Here is a 12,609-nt window from a genome sequence, read left to right as displayed (position 1 = left end):
ACAGCGCACCGCTAGTGTGCCTCTTCACCAGGGGCACTGCAAGTACGCCCCAAGGAATGCCCTTTCGCCAGTGTGCCCTTCACACTCCCAAGCAGGCTGAGTGTCTATGGAAGCCTCAGCCAGTTTTGCCTTTTTGGCTTTGAAACTTAACATTTTGACTTTTTTCAATCACAGTTTCATATTCAAGTTGAGGTAATCACAGTTTCCCCTCTAACAGGAGAGGAATTGGGACAGTGGGGCAAGTTGGTGAGAGAGCATTTCTATGGACAATGGTCAGAAACCAAGACCATCAGGAGGTATAGCCCCATGCAGTGTTTAAGACCCACTTTTATGGGTGGGCTCTGACCCCTCTTTAAAAACTCTTTTGTGCAGCAGCCAGGAAATGGCTCAAGCTCCTAGAAAGAGAGCTTTCATTTAAATGTTCACAGCAACCCACCTGGAGGAGATGGTCTGTCATCTCCCCCCCGCCCCGCCCCCCGCCCCCTCCCACCCCTGGCTCCCTTTTCTAAGGCTGCTTGAGTTTTTAAAAAGAGCTCGGTAGAGCTAAAGGAAGCTACAGTAACTCATTATTATTTCATCAATTGCACTTAAGATCTGTTATTGATTCTGAAGCAGAGGCAAGCCCATTGTGGACCCAGCCTCTGGCCAGCTAGAAGTAAGGGGCTCCCAGATGGGGCTCCACACCTGGGCCCTTGTCACCAGCAGCTTTGGGAGCTAAGACTGGAGCACATGGGCCTTTTCAGAAGCCTTTCTTCAAGCAAGAGTTCTTATTAAATGGTATTTGGAGTATTGTTCATTTGGCTTCAAATGAAAAATTTTTTTCTAATATAAGTACATGTTACTAACAAGCCCTTAACAACTGCTTTACTACTTGTATGCAGGACTCTGTGTGACAGACTACATGTGCTCCATCGGTTTTCTGTCTCTCCTCTGTGCCAGGATCCTTTCTCAAAAACCCCTCTACGTTACTAGAAACTTTGCTGGTTTTGCCTATGTGCTCCTTCCTAAGGCATGCAAAAAAATACGTGAAATTCAGAAAGCATTTACAATCTAGGCAGCTGAGGCGCTGAAGTCCTAACAGACATCACCTAAGTATCTGTGCCTGCGACCTTCCTCTTCCCCACACTAATTCTGGAGGTCAGGCATGGGATACACTTGAAATTCCCCTCTGCTTTTTAATCCAGCTGAAAACAAAGCTACTAGAAGGAATTCTAACTTGGATTTGGAATTCTCCGAAATTCCTGGTCCCCTAGAGCCAAACAAATACAAGACTAGCAACGATGCTTGGAGACATGAGATTCCTGAAGGTTGGGCTGAAAACCAGGCCTTCCCTGGCAAGACTGAGGGGAGGTATGGGTGCTGAGACTGAACCCCCTTCAAGTGAAGATGCCCCATAAGCGACCACAACCCTGGGCGTAAGACTATGCAGTTGCAGGACACTGACCTTAACAGTGAGGCAAAGCGTCACCAGGGAGGCCTGAGCAGCAGTTTTTCTCGTCCCCGAATGAGGTAAACCAGAGTGATGACATGAGGAGGCTCAAACCAGTCCCAAGGGGGGCTGCTTGTGTCAATTCAAAAGCCACATACTTCTAGAAAGCAACAAGTCTTTCCCCTCTGTTTAGTCCGTAAGGGAAATTCCCTCATTTTAGAATAAGCTGCTAATCTCCGCCCAAGCTGTTGGCTCTGTGGGTTGGGATTGGCCAGGGCTTGTGCTGTTCCCTCTAGGACTGGGCATAGGGTCAGCAGGGCCCAAGCCTTCAGTGGAAGGGGCCTAAACAGGGAGGCAGGCACTCCACTGGGGTGAAAGGCTCTCCTGGGGTGGTGTCTGAGGCCCAAGGCCTGTGGTGGCCTGGGCCCCCAGGCATGGCCACAGTTTGGCAGCCAGGATTCTTTATGTCCCAGCAGCCACTCTGTGCAATCCAAATGCTCCTCCCACCTTCACACACTGCTGCAACAGCCCAAAGAAAATACTGTTATCAGAGACCCAGAGGTCCTGGACTGCCGGCTGCACACAAAGGGCAGCCCCTGTCTGCTCATCCTCCATAAGGACCCCCCTCCCCTGCCAAATCAGTGGTGCAGGTGATGCTCTTCAGCGCTGTATAGAGAATAAAGACAACATGCACTCAAGCCAGCACACAAAGGCCAAGGAGAACAAAGATAGCCCCTCTAGGGAGGGGCCTCTGGAAAAGCTGAGGTTAAGACACCCCGTTTTAAAACGTCCATCTCCAGGGTCTTCTTCCTCTAGGGCTTCTGCTCAAAGAGGTCATGATACTCCTGCTGCTCCAGCTCGCGGTTATACTTCTCGATTTCCCGGTTGGCTTCTTCCACGTAGTCATTCATGAACTGGTCCATGACTGGCACCTCATTAAGGAAGAAGGCCCTGAGCCTTGGGGCCAAGGGAGCTGCCCAGGCCAGAGGAATCTGTGGACAGGTGAAGTAGGGGACACTGAGGTAGTGAGTGCTCAGCCTGCACAGAAGGTACCTGACTGGCTTTTTTTTATATACTGGCAGCACCACAGCTGCAAAGAATGTGACAGGGGTTGACACAGGGCCCTTCATGAGCTCTGAGAACTGAGCCCTTCAGCTTTCACTAGCCCAGAGCAGCACCCCATCCACCTTTTCACAAATTAACTACTGTAATCACACCCAGTCTCCAACTTGTAAATCATGACTCCCTGATGACCACAGGATGTCACCACAGCTGCATTTAAACTACAACCCCCAGAGTAACCTCAGCCATCACTGAATGAAGAATAAATGTAATTTTAATGACTCTAAGAGGACAAAATGAAAAGTCAGCCTCTGTGGCTTGCTGTGTATTCCCAAACCCAGCCGGCACCAGGGGCTAGGCTATGATGGCTCTAGCAGATACCCTCTTTACAGCCAGGTTTTCACACCCCCCCAGCCTCTCTGCCCCAGATTCCAAGGATACGTGGGTGAAAATCAGTCTTGTCACCAAAGAAGTTGACAAACTGGGTGCCATTATAAAAGTAACCTGCAGGTAGGGGGTCCAGGTGGCGTTTCACCTGTAGGAGAAGAGTCCTGTTAGAATTATCTGACCATTTTCTATCATTCACTCATTCATTAAAAACAAAAACAGGGACTTCCCTGGTGGTCCAGTGGTTAAGACTCTGCACTTCCACTGCAGGGGGCGTGGGTTTGATCCCTGGTGGGGGAACTAAGATCCTGCATGCTGTGTGGTGCGGCCAAAAAAAAACAACACCCCAAAACAAACAAGCCTATTACCCTAGCAAAATAGCCCACTTTGCCCTGTGGAAGGCTAGGTGTGCCAGGGAATTAACACCATCCTCACAACAGCCATCAAACAATGACTGACAGAGGTTCTCCCACCTCTCAGGGAGGAACTCTGGGATTATTAATGGGACCAAGCCCCAGGTGCCAACAGTGGAACTGGTTTGACAATACACGATTCCCTTCTCTTACTTTCCCATTTTCCTAATAGTGTTTTCTAGAATCACTTCCAAAATAAACTACCTGCGCTCAAATCCTTATTTAAGGTGTGCTTCTGGGGAAACACACACTGCCTGCCTTCTGAGGTGCCCATGGTGTCCTCAGCAGGAACACCCAGAGATGCCTAGGCCCTGGAGTCGGAATAAACGGGCCCTCCTCAAATCCACAGCAGGGGCTTCTGGAAGCCCAGAGTCCTGCCCCACCTGCTCATTACTGGGACTTGTGATGCAGCTCATGCTGAGACCTGGACTCTCTGTCCCTTTTAGCCTTTTCCCCCAAACTCATCAGGAAAAGGCCTCAATGGGTATGGGAACTGGGGTAGAGCCTGGGAGTCAGCCTGGAGTCTGAGGGCTCCTCAAAGGGCCTCTCGTCCTGGCCTCAGGATTTCACAACCTGCCCATGAGCAGCTTCAGGATCTAGAGTTTTTACCTGGGACCTCGCTGGTTTCTCTGTGGTTTATCTAGGACAGAGGAATGGGAGGAGGAAAGGACTTCTGCAGCTGCTTGAACACGGTGACAAAACAGACCTCCATGTCACCTGTTTCTCCCACAGGCACTAGTTCTCCTCAATTTCGTAACCACATCACACCAGAGGCCACCCCGTCCTTCTCACTGAGGCTGCAAGGCCAGGTGAGCTGAGGTTTCTCTTTACCCAGCTTCCCTCTGTGGCCTGAGAGAAGCAGGACCTCCAGCATGCCCTACAAACAGCCACCTCACTCAGGAATCCTAAAAGATAAGAGCTGCACAAGAACATCCTTGGGACACTGAGGGGACTTAGGCCCCCAGGGCAGGGTACTCACGTGGATGTTCCTGATCTCCTGCTGGGTCAGCATCCCCCTGGTCTTCAGGGCTTTCCTCTGAGGCTTCTGTGCAGAGATGTAAGGAGGTGTCAGTTTCCAACAGAGCTGATGGGTACATGGGAGGGTGAGGGCTCAGGGCTCTGGGGGCCAGTTACATGACTGAGATGCCAGAAAGGGAAGCACAAGCATCGTCATGGACTGGATACAATATCCTGCCTGTCTGTCCCTTGAGAAGACCACTTTCCCATCACAGAGTCCTGCGGGCCAGGGGGGAACAAACGGCAGAAGAGAGACTGATGCATTTGCAAATAGGCATGTTTCTGCCTCTTTGCAGATTCTCAATCCTAGGCCCCACCAGTGACAGACATGCAGACAAAAGAACAACTGGAGGTCTCACAGTCAAATACCATTTAAGAGTTTATCCAGTGAGTCTGAGAAAGACCCTGTCTGCAAGCAGCCATTCCTTAGTATAAAAGACAGGTCCCAACTGAGCATGTACAGAAGACCCAGGCCCCAGCCAACTCTATTTCCAGAGCTCTAGAATAAGCTTAAGCTCAGACTGTGCTAAGAGGCTTAGAACCCAAAGCTAGCAGCATATGAGAGGATTTTAACTCCAGTCCGGATTTTTTTTCTTTGTAGTATTGGACTAAAGATGTTTGTGTGGATCTATAGGCAAGCCTCCTCTTCCCCTGTACCTCTCTCCAGGGCCTCCGGGCTCACTGCTGTCTATGCTTGGAGTCTTGGTTTGCAAAGGACTCTAAGGATATCTTTGTTGTTTTTCCTTTCTAGAGAGAGAACCAAAGTACAGGAGATGCTGGGCTCAGAAGACAGGAGAGCCTATGAATTAGGTTCAGCTAAGAAGACATTTTTGAGTTTAGAACACTAAGCTGATCCAGGGTCCACATGAAACAACTAAGTTTCACCTAGGTCCTGGTTAAGCCATCTGATAATAACTCCAGCCTGCCTTGGGAAGCAGGACTGGAAATGGCTTTCAGCGCCTGGGCTCGCAGGGTAGGCAGCAAAACAAGTCTGCCTGGAGTTTGCCCCAGGGGCTTCCTCCCACTCTCAGAGTCCCTGAAAACGCTGGCTGAGCCTGTGAGGGGTGAACCAGTGGGGAGAAAGCAGGGAGAAGGTGGAGGGGCTTCTGCCTCAGGTCCATCAACAACTCTGAAGTGTCTGGTCATATCTGTGCCAGGTCTGTCTGGGCTTTGGAAACCACCTGCTTCGCTGACTGCCGCAGCCAGTCCTTGACACTTTCTTCTTTCAGGGAGCAGCCTATGAACACGAGGTAGCATTCCTGCTGCCCGCTGCTGCCTTGAGGTGTGCTTCTGGAGTCAGGCGGTGGCGTGGGTCCCTCCAAAACTGGCACGATGCTCAAGGAATTGGCCAGAGTGTTGTGGCAGACCTCCATGGTCCTCTCAGAGTCTGCAAGGAGAACACTTTAGTCCCTGAGACCCTGCCCCAAAAGGATAAGGCTACACTAAGACTGGATTAGTGCAGCTGTGGGGGACAGATTCACAAGACATGCAGGAGGGAGAACTGACATGACTGGCAGCAAATTAGAAAGGATGAAGTAAGAGAGGGAGGAACAATGTAAGTTTCTAGCTAAGCTGACTGGGTGATCAGGTGGACACCATTAACCCAGAAGGGGACTGACTACAAGAGGAAGAAAAGGTTTGCAAGTGGGAGAAGAAGAGTTTGACTCTGCATCTGTGGCATTTGAAAGACTGTAGGACCCTGAGTGGGAGACATCTACACAGTCATTAGAAGAAGAGAATGGCTGGGGTCACCCCTATGGAAGAGGTAGTTGAGGAGAAGCAAGGAAAGCTCCCTTGGTAGAGGTGGAGGGGGTGGGTCTCAGCTGAGGTCTGAGAGTCCATGGGAGGAGGGCAAGCTCAACAGTACAAGTGCTGCAGGAGGGACACATGCATGGGAACAGGAAAGATGTAATCGGGTTTATAAGCTGAGGCACTGGGGGCTAAAATATACTGGAGACACAAGGGTAAGGTTCCCCAAAAAGGCATGATGAGAAAGAGATCTAAAACAAAGAAAGGTTTACCTTTAACAAGAAAAGGGTCAAGAGTCAGTCTAAATAAAAAAGAAAAGGAGGTGATGATAGGGGAGAGGGACGAGCAGGTGAGGGTCTGTCAGAGCCTGAGGGAAGCGGGCTTGAGTAAGGGGCTTGTAGAGTGGGGCCAAAGTTTCAGATTCAATAACATAAATTAAGCCAAAGGTTAAGGACCTTGAGAGATTCTTTTATAGAGGCTCTGCCACCTAATTCTCCTATCTGAACCCAGATGATTCCATGCTTACAACTCTCAGTGGCTCCCTGCTGCAGACACCCCCGGTTACCTGCCCAGCATCGCCCTCTTCCTCCAATACCAATTCCCCATGGGCAATGGCAACTCGATCCTGGCCAATGAGAGAAGTCTGCTGAGGAACTGATAAAGACACCCACAGGAAGAGCCAGCTTCTTCCATCAGCTAGCTGTTGTGTCTGAATGTGACACCTAGACCTGCAGCACTACCTGGCAACCATGAGGGGTGGGAACCTGAGGAAAAGCTGACACCAAGAATGTAAGAACACAAAAGCCATATATTACCTGGGTCTTCACTGGCTTTGCTATGCTGCCAGACCTCTTGACTTCTTGCTATGTAGCTAACACCTGCTAGTTGAGCTGGGGTTTTCTGTTATAACTGCCAAAGATGCCCTAACAGACACACTCCCTCACTTCCTCCCTTGGGACCCAGACACAGTAAACCCTTTTTGGTTCCTGAAACGCCTGTTTTTGCCTCACATCCACAGCACATGCTCTGCCTTTTCCCTGGAACATTCTGCTCTTTCTCAATGTTGAGTTAACTGGCTCCTTGTTTTCACACCTTCCCTGAACCCCAGCCCAGGACTGACATAATTCAGGTTGCAAGGGCTGCAGGGGTCAAAGGCTGATAAACAGGTTTACTGAACGGAGGGGAGGAGAAGGCAAGTGGAAGGCTTGAAGACTTTGGCAGAAACGGATCCAGAGCTGGAAGGCTCAGCATTGGGGTAGCTCCCGGTGACAGGTCTAGGAGGAGGCCATGGATGGCTCAAGAAGGGTGGAGTGTGAGTCTCTAGAACAAGGAAGTCAAGGAGCTGTGAGGAGAGGCCCTGGGCAGGTTCGTCCAGGGGCAGGAAAACAGATCCTCCACTGCAGAGCAGAAGGACCTGGAGAAAGATTGGGACCTTGACTGAAAGGGATGACTGGAGGAGCCTATGGTGTAAGATCCAGAGGGGAGGGTTTTTTGAGAGAGTCTAAGAGGCATCAGTGGTCTGTAAAGCACCAGCAGAGTCTATGAACTCACATCATGAGATGTGAGCACTCCACAGAGTAGCGCTCCCAAATCCAAGCGCCCAGTTACCTGAAAACTTCACTTTGCCCAGGATGTGGTAGATGTTTCCAGAGAAGGGACTTGGCTTGATAGAGGACTGAATTGCTGGTGGAGGAAGATAGGGTTGTTACTCACCTGGGGGCAGAGGCCAAGTCCAGGGTGGCACAGCTGGGAGGGTTAGGGACTGGAAAGGCACCTCCTCTAGGGTCCAGGTTTCACAGGTACCCCCACCAGATCTTCCCCCAGTGGCTCTGCCACTATTCCCAGGGGTAAGGGACTCCTGGGTCCTCAAATTCTTCTGCCTGCTTTCAGACCCAAATGGTGAGAAGAGACAGCACACACAGAATACTAAAATGGTGTCAGGAAGCGGGGACAACTCTGGGGCATTCTTTTACCAGTGTCTGGGACATGTCCCGGTCAAGGCTTACCTTTACACTTGGCCACAAAGCGAGTCTTCTCCAAGGGACGACCAAACCATACACAAATCTGAACCATTAATGGAAAGACCGATCCAACATCAAATTTACCTTCATACCTTAAAAGGTTTAAAAAATTATAAATACAAGTAATTGGGGCTTTGACTGCTACTACATACTACATTGGAAAGAACTACATATCACTTATCATATTTGAATTCTCCCTTAATTGTACGTCATTTTGTGTACAAAGCACTTATTTGAAAGCATTTATGTCTCTTTCATCTTGAGACTGAGAAGCATGTTTGCCCCCTTAAGCAGGAAGGTCTTACCTTCTTTGGACTAGCAATCCCTTAAAGTCAAAGACCCCCTCTACTTTTGAAGCTTGCCAGTATCCCAACTGGGATTAGGGGTCCCTCCTGGTACCTTTGGAGCTCTTCCTCAGGATCCCCTCCCACTCTCTTCAGGGCTCCCACTATGCCCCACCCTCACTGAGGGCAGTTTAACAGACTGTACATTTGGATGTGCAGTCTCTCCAGAAGGAACTAAAGGGCTGGGGCATCTCTGATCTATTTTCTCAGTTTTGAGTTCAGCAGACATACTGACTGCCACAGACTCATTAAGAACGCAGCATTTAAAAAATTTAACTTTTTATTATGGAAAATTTCAGAGATATGCAAAGATAGAAGGGTAGTGTAATGAATTCCTACCACCCAGCTTCCAAAGTTATGAAACTGTCATTCCTTCTTTTGAATGATTTCATTGAGATGAATCCCTTGATTGGAATCAGTCCAGGAGAGGGCATAACATCTCATGGGTAATTTATACCACCCCCAGCAGTAGATGAGTGTACTAGTTTCACAACAATTCCTCCAGCAATGAATTTTATAGATATTTTTGCCTAAATGTAACAGGTGTCAATCAAAGCAACAGTAAGACACCATTTTGCATTTGAGTACTACGTACATGGAATTCTGTTACCACAGTTGCCATTTATACTTGGTCTTAAGTGGACTGTTCACATCTATATAATATGGGTTACTTTTCTTAAATATCTAAACAAGCTTTCCAAATACTATATTAACCCTTCGTCACATTTGATGCAAACACTTCCCTCCAGTCTACTGTATTTTTGTATTAGTTTGCTTTGCTTGAAAACTGCACTGCAGTTTTGAATTTTACATTGTTCAAAGTATCTTACTCTTTAAAGCAACTTCTTTAAAGTAAGGTGGTGGCATAACATTTTTGCAAGACTGACATGTTCTTTTTGTTCTCTCCCCATCCAAACATGAGATTTGGAGACCACGGGCTTCTCAGGCTTCTGTGTTCAGAGGCTGTATCCTTAGGGGAATTTGGAGGGGCCAGGGGAATAGTACAAGGTTTCCTTACAGACTAGGAACAAGCCCTTCTACCAGGGGAGGTGGGGGTGGGGTCGATGACAACAGAGGGCTGTGGGAGGGGAATGGCTAAGAATCTGCACAGCACAAAGCTGAGCACATCCTGCAGCTAAGGCCTGTTCACTCTGAGGTGGTGGCCCTCACCCAAGGAGAGAGGGGAGTAATGTACAGCGATGAGCAGGAATGTGATGACTGCCATCCTGTTAAAAGAGTAAATCATCTGATTCCTAGGAATGAACTTGGAAGGGAGGGCCTGAAGGGTGATTCTGAGGCCCCTCCATCTCTGATCCTCTACAAGGACTGATCTTCCTGATAAAGGAAGATTTCAGACTCTAGATTCACAGAGCCTTCTAATGAACTCCCTCATACCTGTCTCTGTCCTAGATCAGTCTGCCTCCAGAAAAGTCTGTGCCCTGAGCTAGGTTAATGTATGCCATGCCCACAATGAGTTGGTATGGACTGGAGAATAGGTGCTTCCCTAGGCACCAGGTGGAGACGACAAAAGTCTCAGGACCAGGCCCAGAGGTGTGGGCAGCAAAAAGGTCAGTAGCTGCAGCCACTGGAGAGAAGAGTTTCACCCCAGAAGCTCCATCTTTTTCTTTTTAGCTAAGATATTATTGTCTTGTTAAGGCATAAGGAATGATCCACGTACTCACTGTTTAAGTATGATGTGACTCAAACCAGAGGTTCCTTCTAAAAATAAGCCTGAAAACCTTCAATTTTACATATTGACCTTTTTTTTTTTTAAACAGGATAGTACAATCAGTTTTTGCTGGTACAAAATACTGGTGATGTAAGGGGTGGTTGGAGGACTCACAGAGGTGGCTGAGGGAAGTGAGTGAGGATAATAAAGATGATCCAAATCAATATGAGGGATCAATTTTGGCTAAGCTTTAACAACTGTCTTCCCCTGAACCTTCAACAGAGCAAAACTAGTTATCCATTCCATACAGGGACAAGTGCAGCATGGTGGTTAAGAGTACAGGCTCTGCTGTACAGCAGAAATTAACACAACTTTGTAAATCTATTATACTTCAAAAAAAAAAAAATACAGGCTCTGAAGCTACATAACCTGGGTTTGAAACCCAACTCTTTCATTTACTAGCTGTGGGACTTTGGACAAGACATTTAAGTCCTTGCTGCCTCAGTTACCTTATCTCTAGAATGAAGAAAAAAATGGAATCCACCTTGCAGGCTTGGTTTGAGGATGAATGAGATAACATAGGTTGAACTCTTAGAGTGGCACCGTGAACAGAACTTTCTGTGATGATGGAAATGTTCTGGATCTGAACTGTCCAAGACAGTAGCTGCTAGTCACAGGTAGCTGGTTAAGCACTTGAAATGTGGCTTGTGTGACTAAAAGGCTAAATTTTAAATTTTACTTTATTAATATACATTTACATTTTATTAACTAGCCACATGTGGCTAGTGGCTGCCGTACTGGAGAGCGAAGTCTTAGAACAACGTGTAGCACACAGTATGTGCTCAAGTGATGCTGGAAATATGATTATAGTGCACTTCACACTCTCTTTTCTCTTCCTCTCCTCTCTGGAGGACAGGTTCAGGCTAGGAGGCCACCTGCAGAGCACAGAACATGCCCTGGGCCACAATAGCAGGGAACCTACCTGTCAGATGGGAACCCTAGAGGACTGACTATTCTCAGGAGAGACTCTCTCACCCGGGAGGGTCGTAACTCCTTGGTTCCATGTCGGCCACCTCACTCTCACTAGAGGCTAGAGGAAACAAAGGATACCATTGTGCTTAAGGCCTATAAGATGACTCCTTAAGTCTCAACATCCAGCAAGGGTCTCAATTTGGACCCCAAGATGTGGATCACTGGGCTTCCAGCAAGGCCAGTGGTTACTGGGACATGGCAGGCTGTTGTAGCTGCCATTGTCACCCTCCTAGAGCACACCTGGTATTTTCACTTTCTCTTTTTCTTTCCTGTAAATAAATAAATCACTGAGTTTATAAAGAAATCTTAGCTACTTTTCAATGATGATACTTGCCAGCCAGGGTACATTAGATATCGAGATCGTAGCATCTGAGGACTCGAAAAACTATTTTCTGAGAGAATCAGTTCAATGTCTTCATTCCTTTGAAAACATACAGAAAACCCAGGTTAATTAGAACTATTAACCTTAACCTGTACATTCTGCTTACTCTCTACACCGCCATACACACATACAAGTACATGCATATATTTTTTTTCTGTTATTTCACCCCTAAATACTTTAGTATGCATCTCTAAGAACAAACACATTCTCTTGAAGAACCACAACAGTATAATCACACTGAGGGAATTTAATACTGAGGACAAGCAGCATTGGTATCACATGGGAGCTTCGTGGAAATGCAGGATCTCCAGCCTACTCCAGACCTACTGAATCAGAACCCTCATTTTAATAAGATCCCCAAGAGGTTAATATGCACATTAAAGTTGGAGAAGTATTGATATAATATACATCCATTTTCAAATTTCCCCTTTTTGGGGGGATAGGGCACTCAGGATCCAATCAAGGATTGCTCATTAATTTATAATCTTTATTTTCCTTCAGTCTGGAACAATTCCTCCAACTATTTTTGTTTGTTACTCATTTTTTTTTTTTTTTTTTTTTCCGGTACGCGGGCCTCTCACTGCCGTGGCCTCTCCCGCCATGGAGCACAGGTTCCGGACGCGCAGGCCCAGCGGCCATGGCCCATGGGCCCAGCCGCTCCGCGGCACGCGGGATCCTCCCTGACCGGGGCACGAACCCGTGTCCCCTGCATTGGCAGGCGGACTCCCAACCACTGCGCCACCAGGGAAGCCCGGAGTTGACATTTTTGAAGAGTACATGCCAGCTGTCTTGTGCCCCACAACCTGGATTTGTCTGGTTGCTCCTCATGATTAGATTCAGCTAAGCATTTCTGGCAAGATTAATGGCCAAGTGATGTTGTGTCCTTCCCACAGTGTCACGAAGGAGGCACATGATGTCAGTTTATCCCATTAGTGGTCTTGGTAAGTTTAATCATTTGGTCAATGTCATGTCTTCTAGATTAAACCTCTCCATTGTGAAGGTACTTTTCCCTCTTTGTAAGTAGCAAGCAGTCTGTGGAGTGACAGATACTTTTTATTTATTCATTTATTTATTTATTTATTTATGGTTGCACTGCATCTTCGT

The 12,609-nt window shown here is 47.7% G+C and overlaps 1 protein-coding gene across 7 annotated transcripts in view; it reads right to left on the bottom strand.

Moving 5' to 3' along the window:
- Window positions 1-485: 485 nt before the first annotated feature.
- DNAAF9 (dynein axonemal assembly factor 9) overlaps window positions 486-12,609 on the bottom strand; it is a 148,345-nt gene continuing 136,221 nt past the window's right edge. For 6 of the 7 annotated variants that reach the window (XM_067707614.1, XM_067707617.1, XM_067707618.1 and 3 more), the window contains 7 exons: window positions 11,458-11,544; window positions 8,064-8,170; window positions 7,666-7,740; window positions 5,490-5,695; window positions 4,271-4,336; window positions 2,933-3,026; window positions 486-2,354 (listed from right to left, as the gene is read on the bottom strand). In XM_067707614.1, coding sequence (XP_067563715.1) covers window positions 2,242-2,354; window positions 2,933-3,026; window positions 4,271-4,336; window positions 5,490-5,695; window positions 7,666-7,740; window positions 8,064-8,170; window positions 11,458-11,544 — 748 coding nt within the window. In that variant the 3' untranslated portion in view covers window positions 486-2,241. Of the gene's footprint in view, window positions 2,355-2,932; window positions 3,027-4,270; window positions 4,337-5,489; window positions 5,696-7,665; window positions 7,741-8,063; window positions 8,171-11,457; window positions 11,545-12,609 lie in introns of those variants that run through there. The other variant, XR_010935174.1, reaches the window with a different exon arrangement.

This window comes from Pseudorca crassidens, chromosome 15, assembly GCF_039906515.1.
Source record: "Pseudorca crassidens isolate mPseCra1 chromosome 15, mPseCra1.hap1, whole genome shotgun sequence".
NCBI lineage: Eukaryota > Metazoa > Chordata > Mammalia > Artiodactyla > Delphinidae > Pseudorca > Pseudorca crassidens.
Note: the sequence above shows the minus strand (reverse complement) of the source record. Positions and strands in the feature narration are given on the sequence as shown.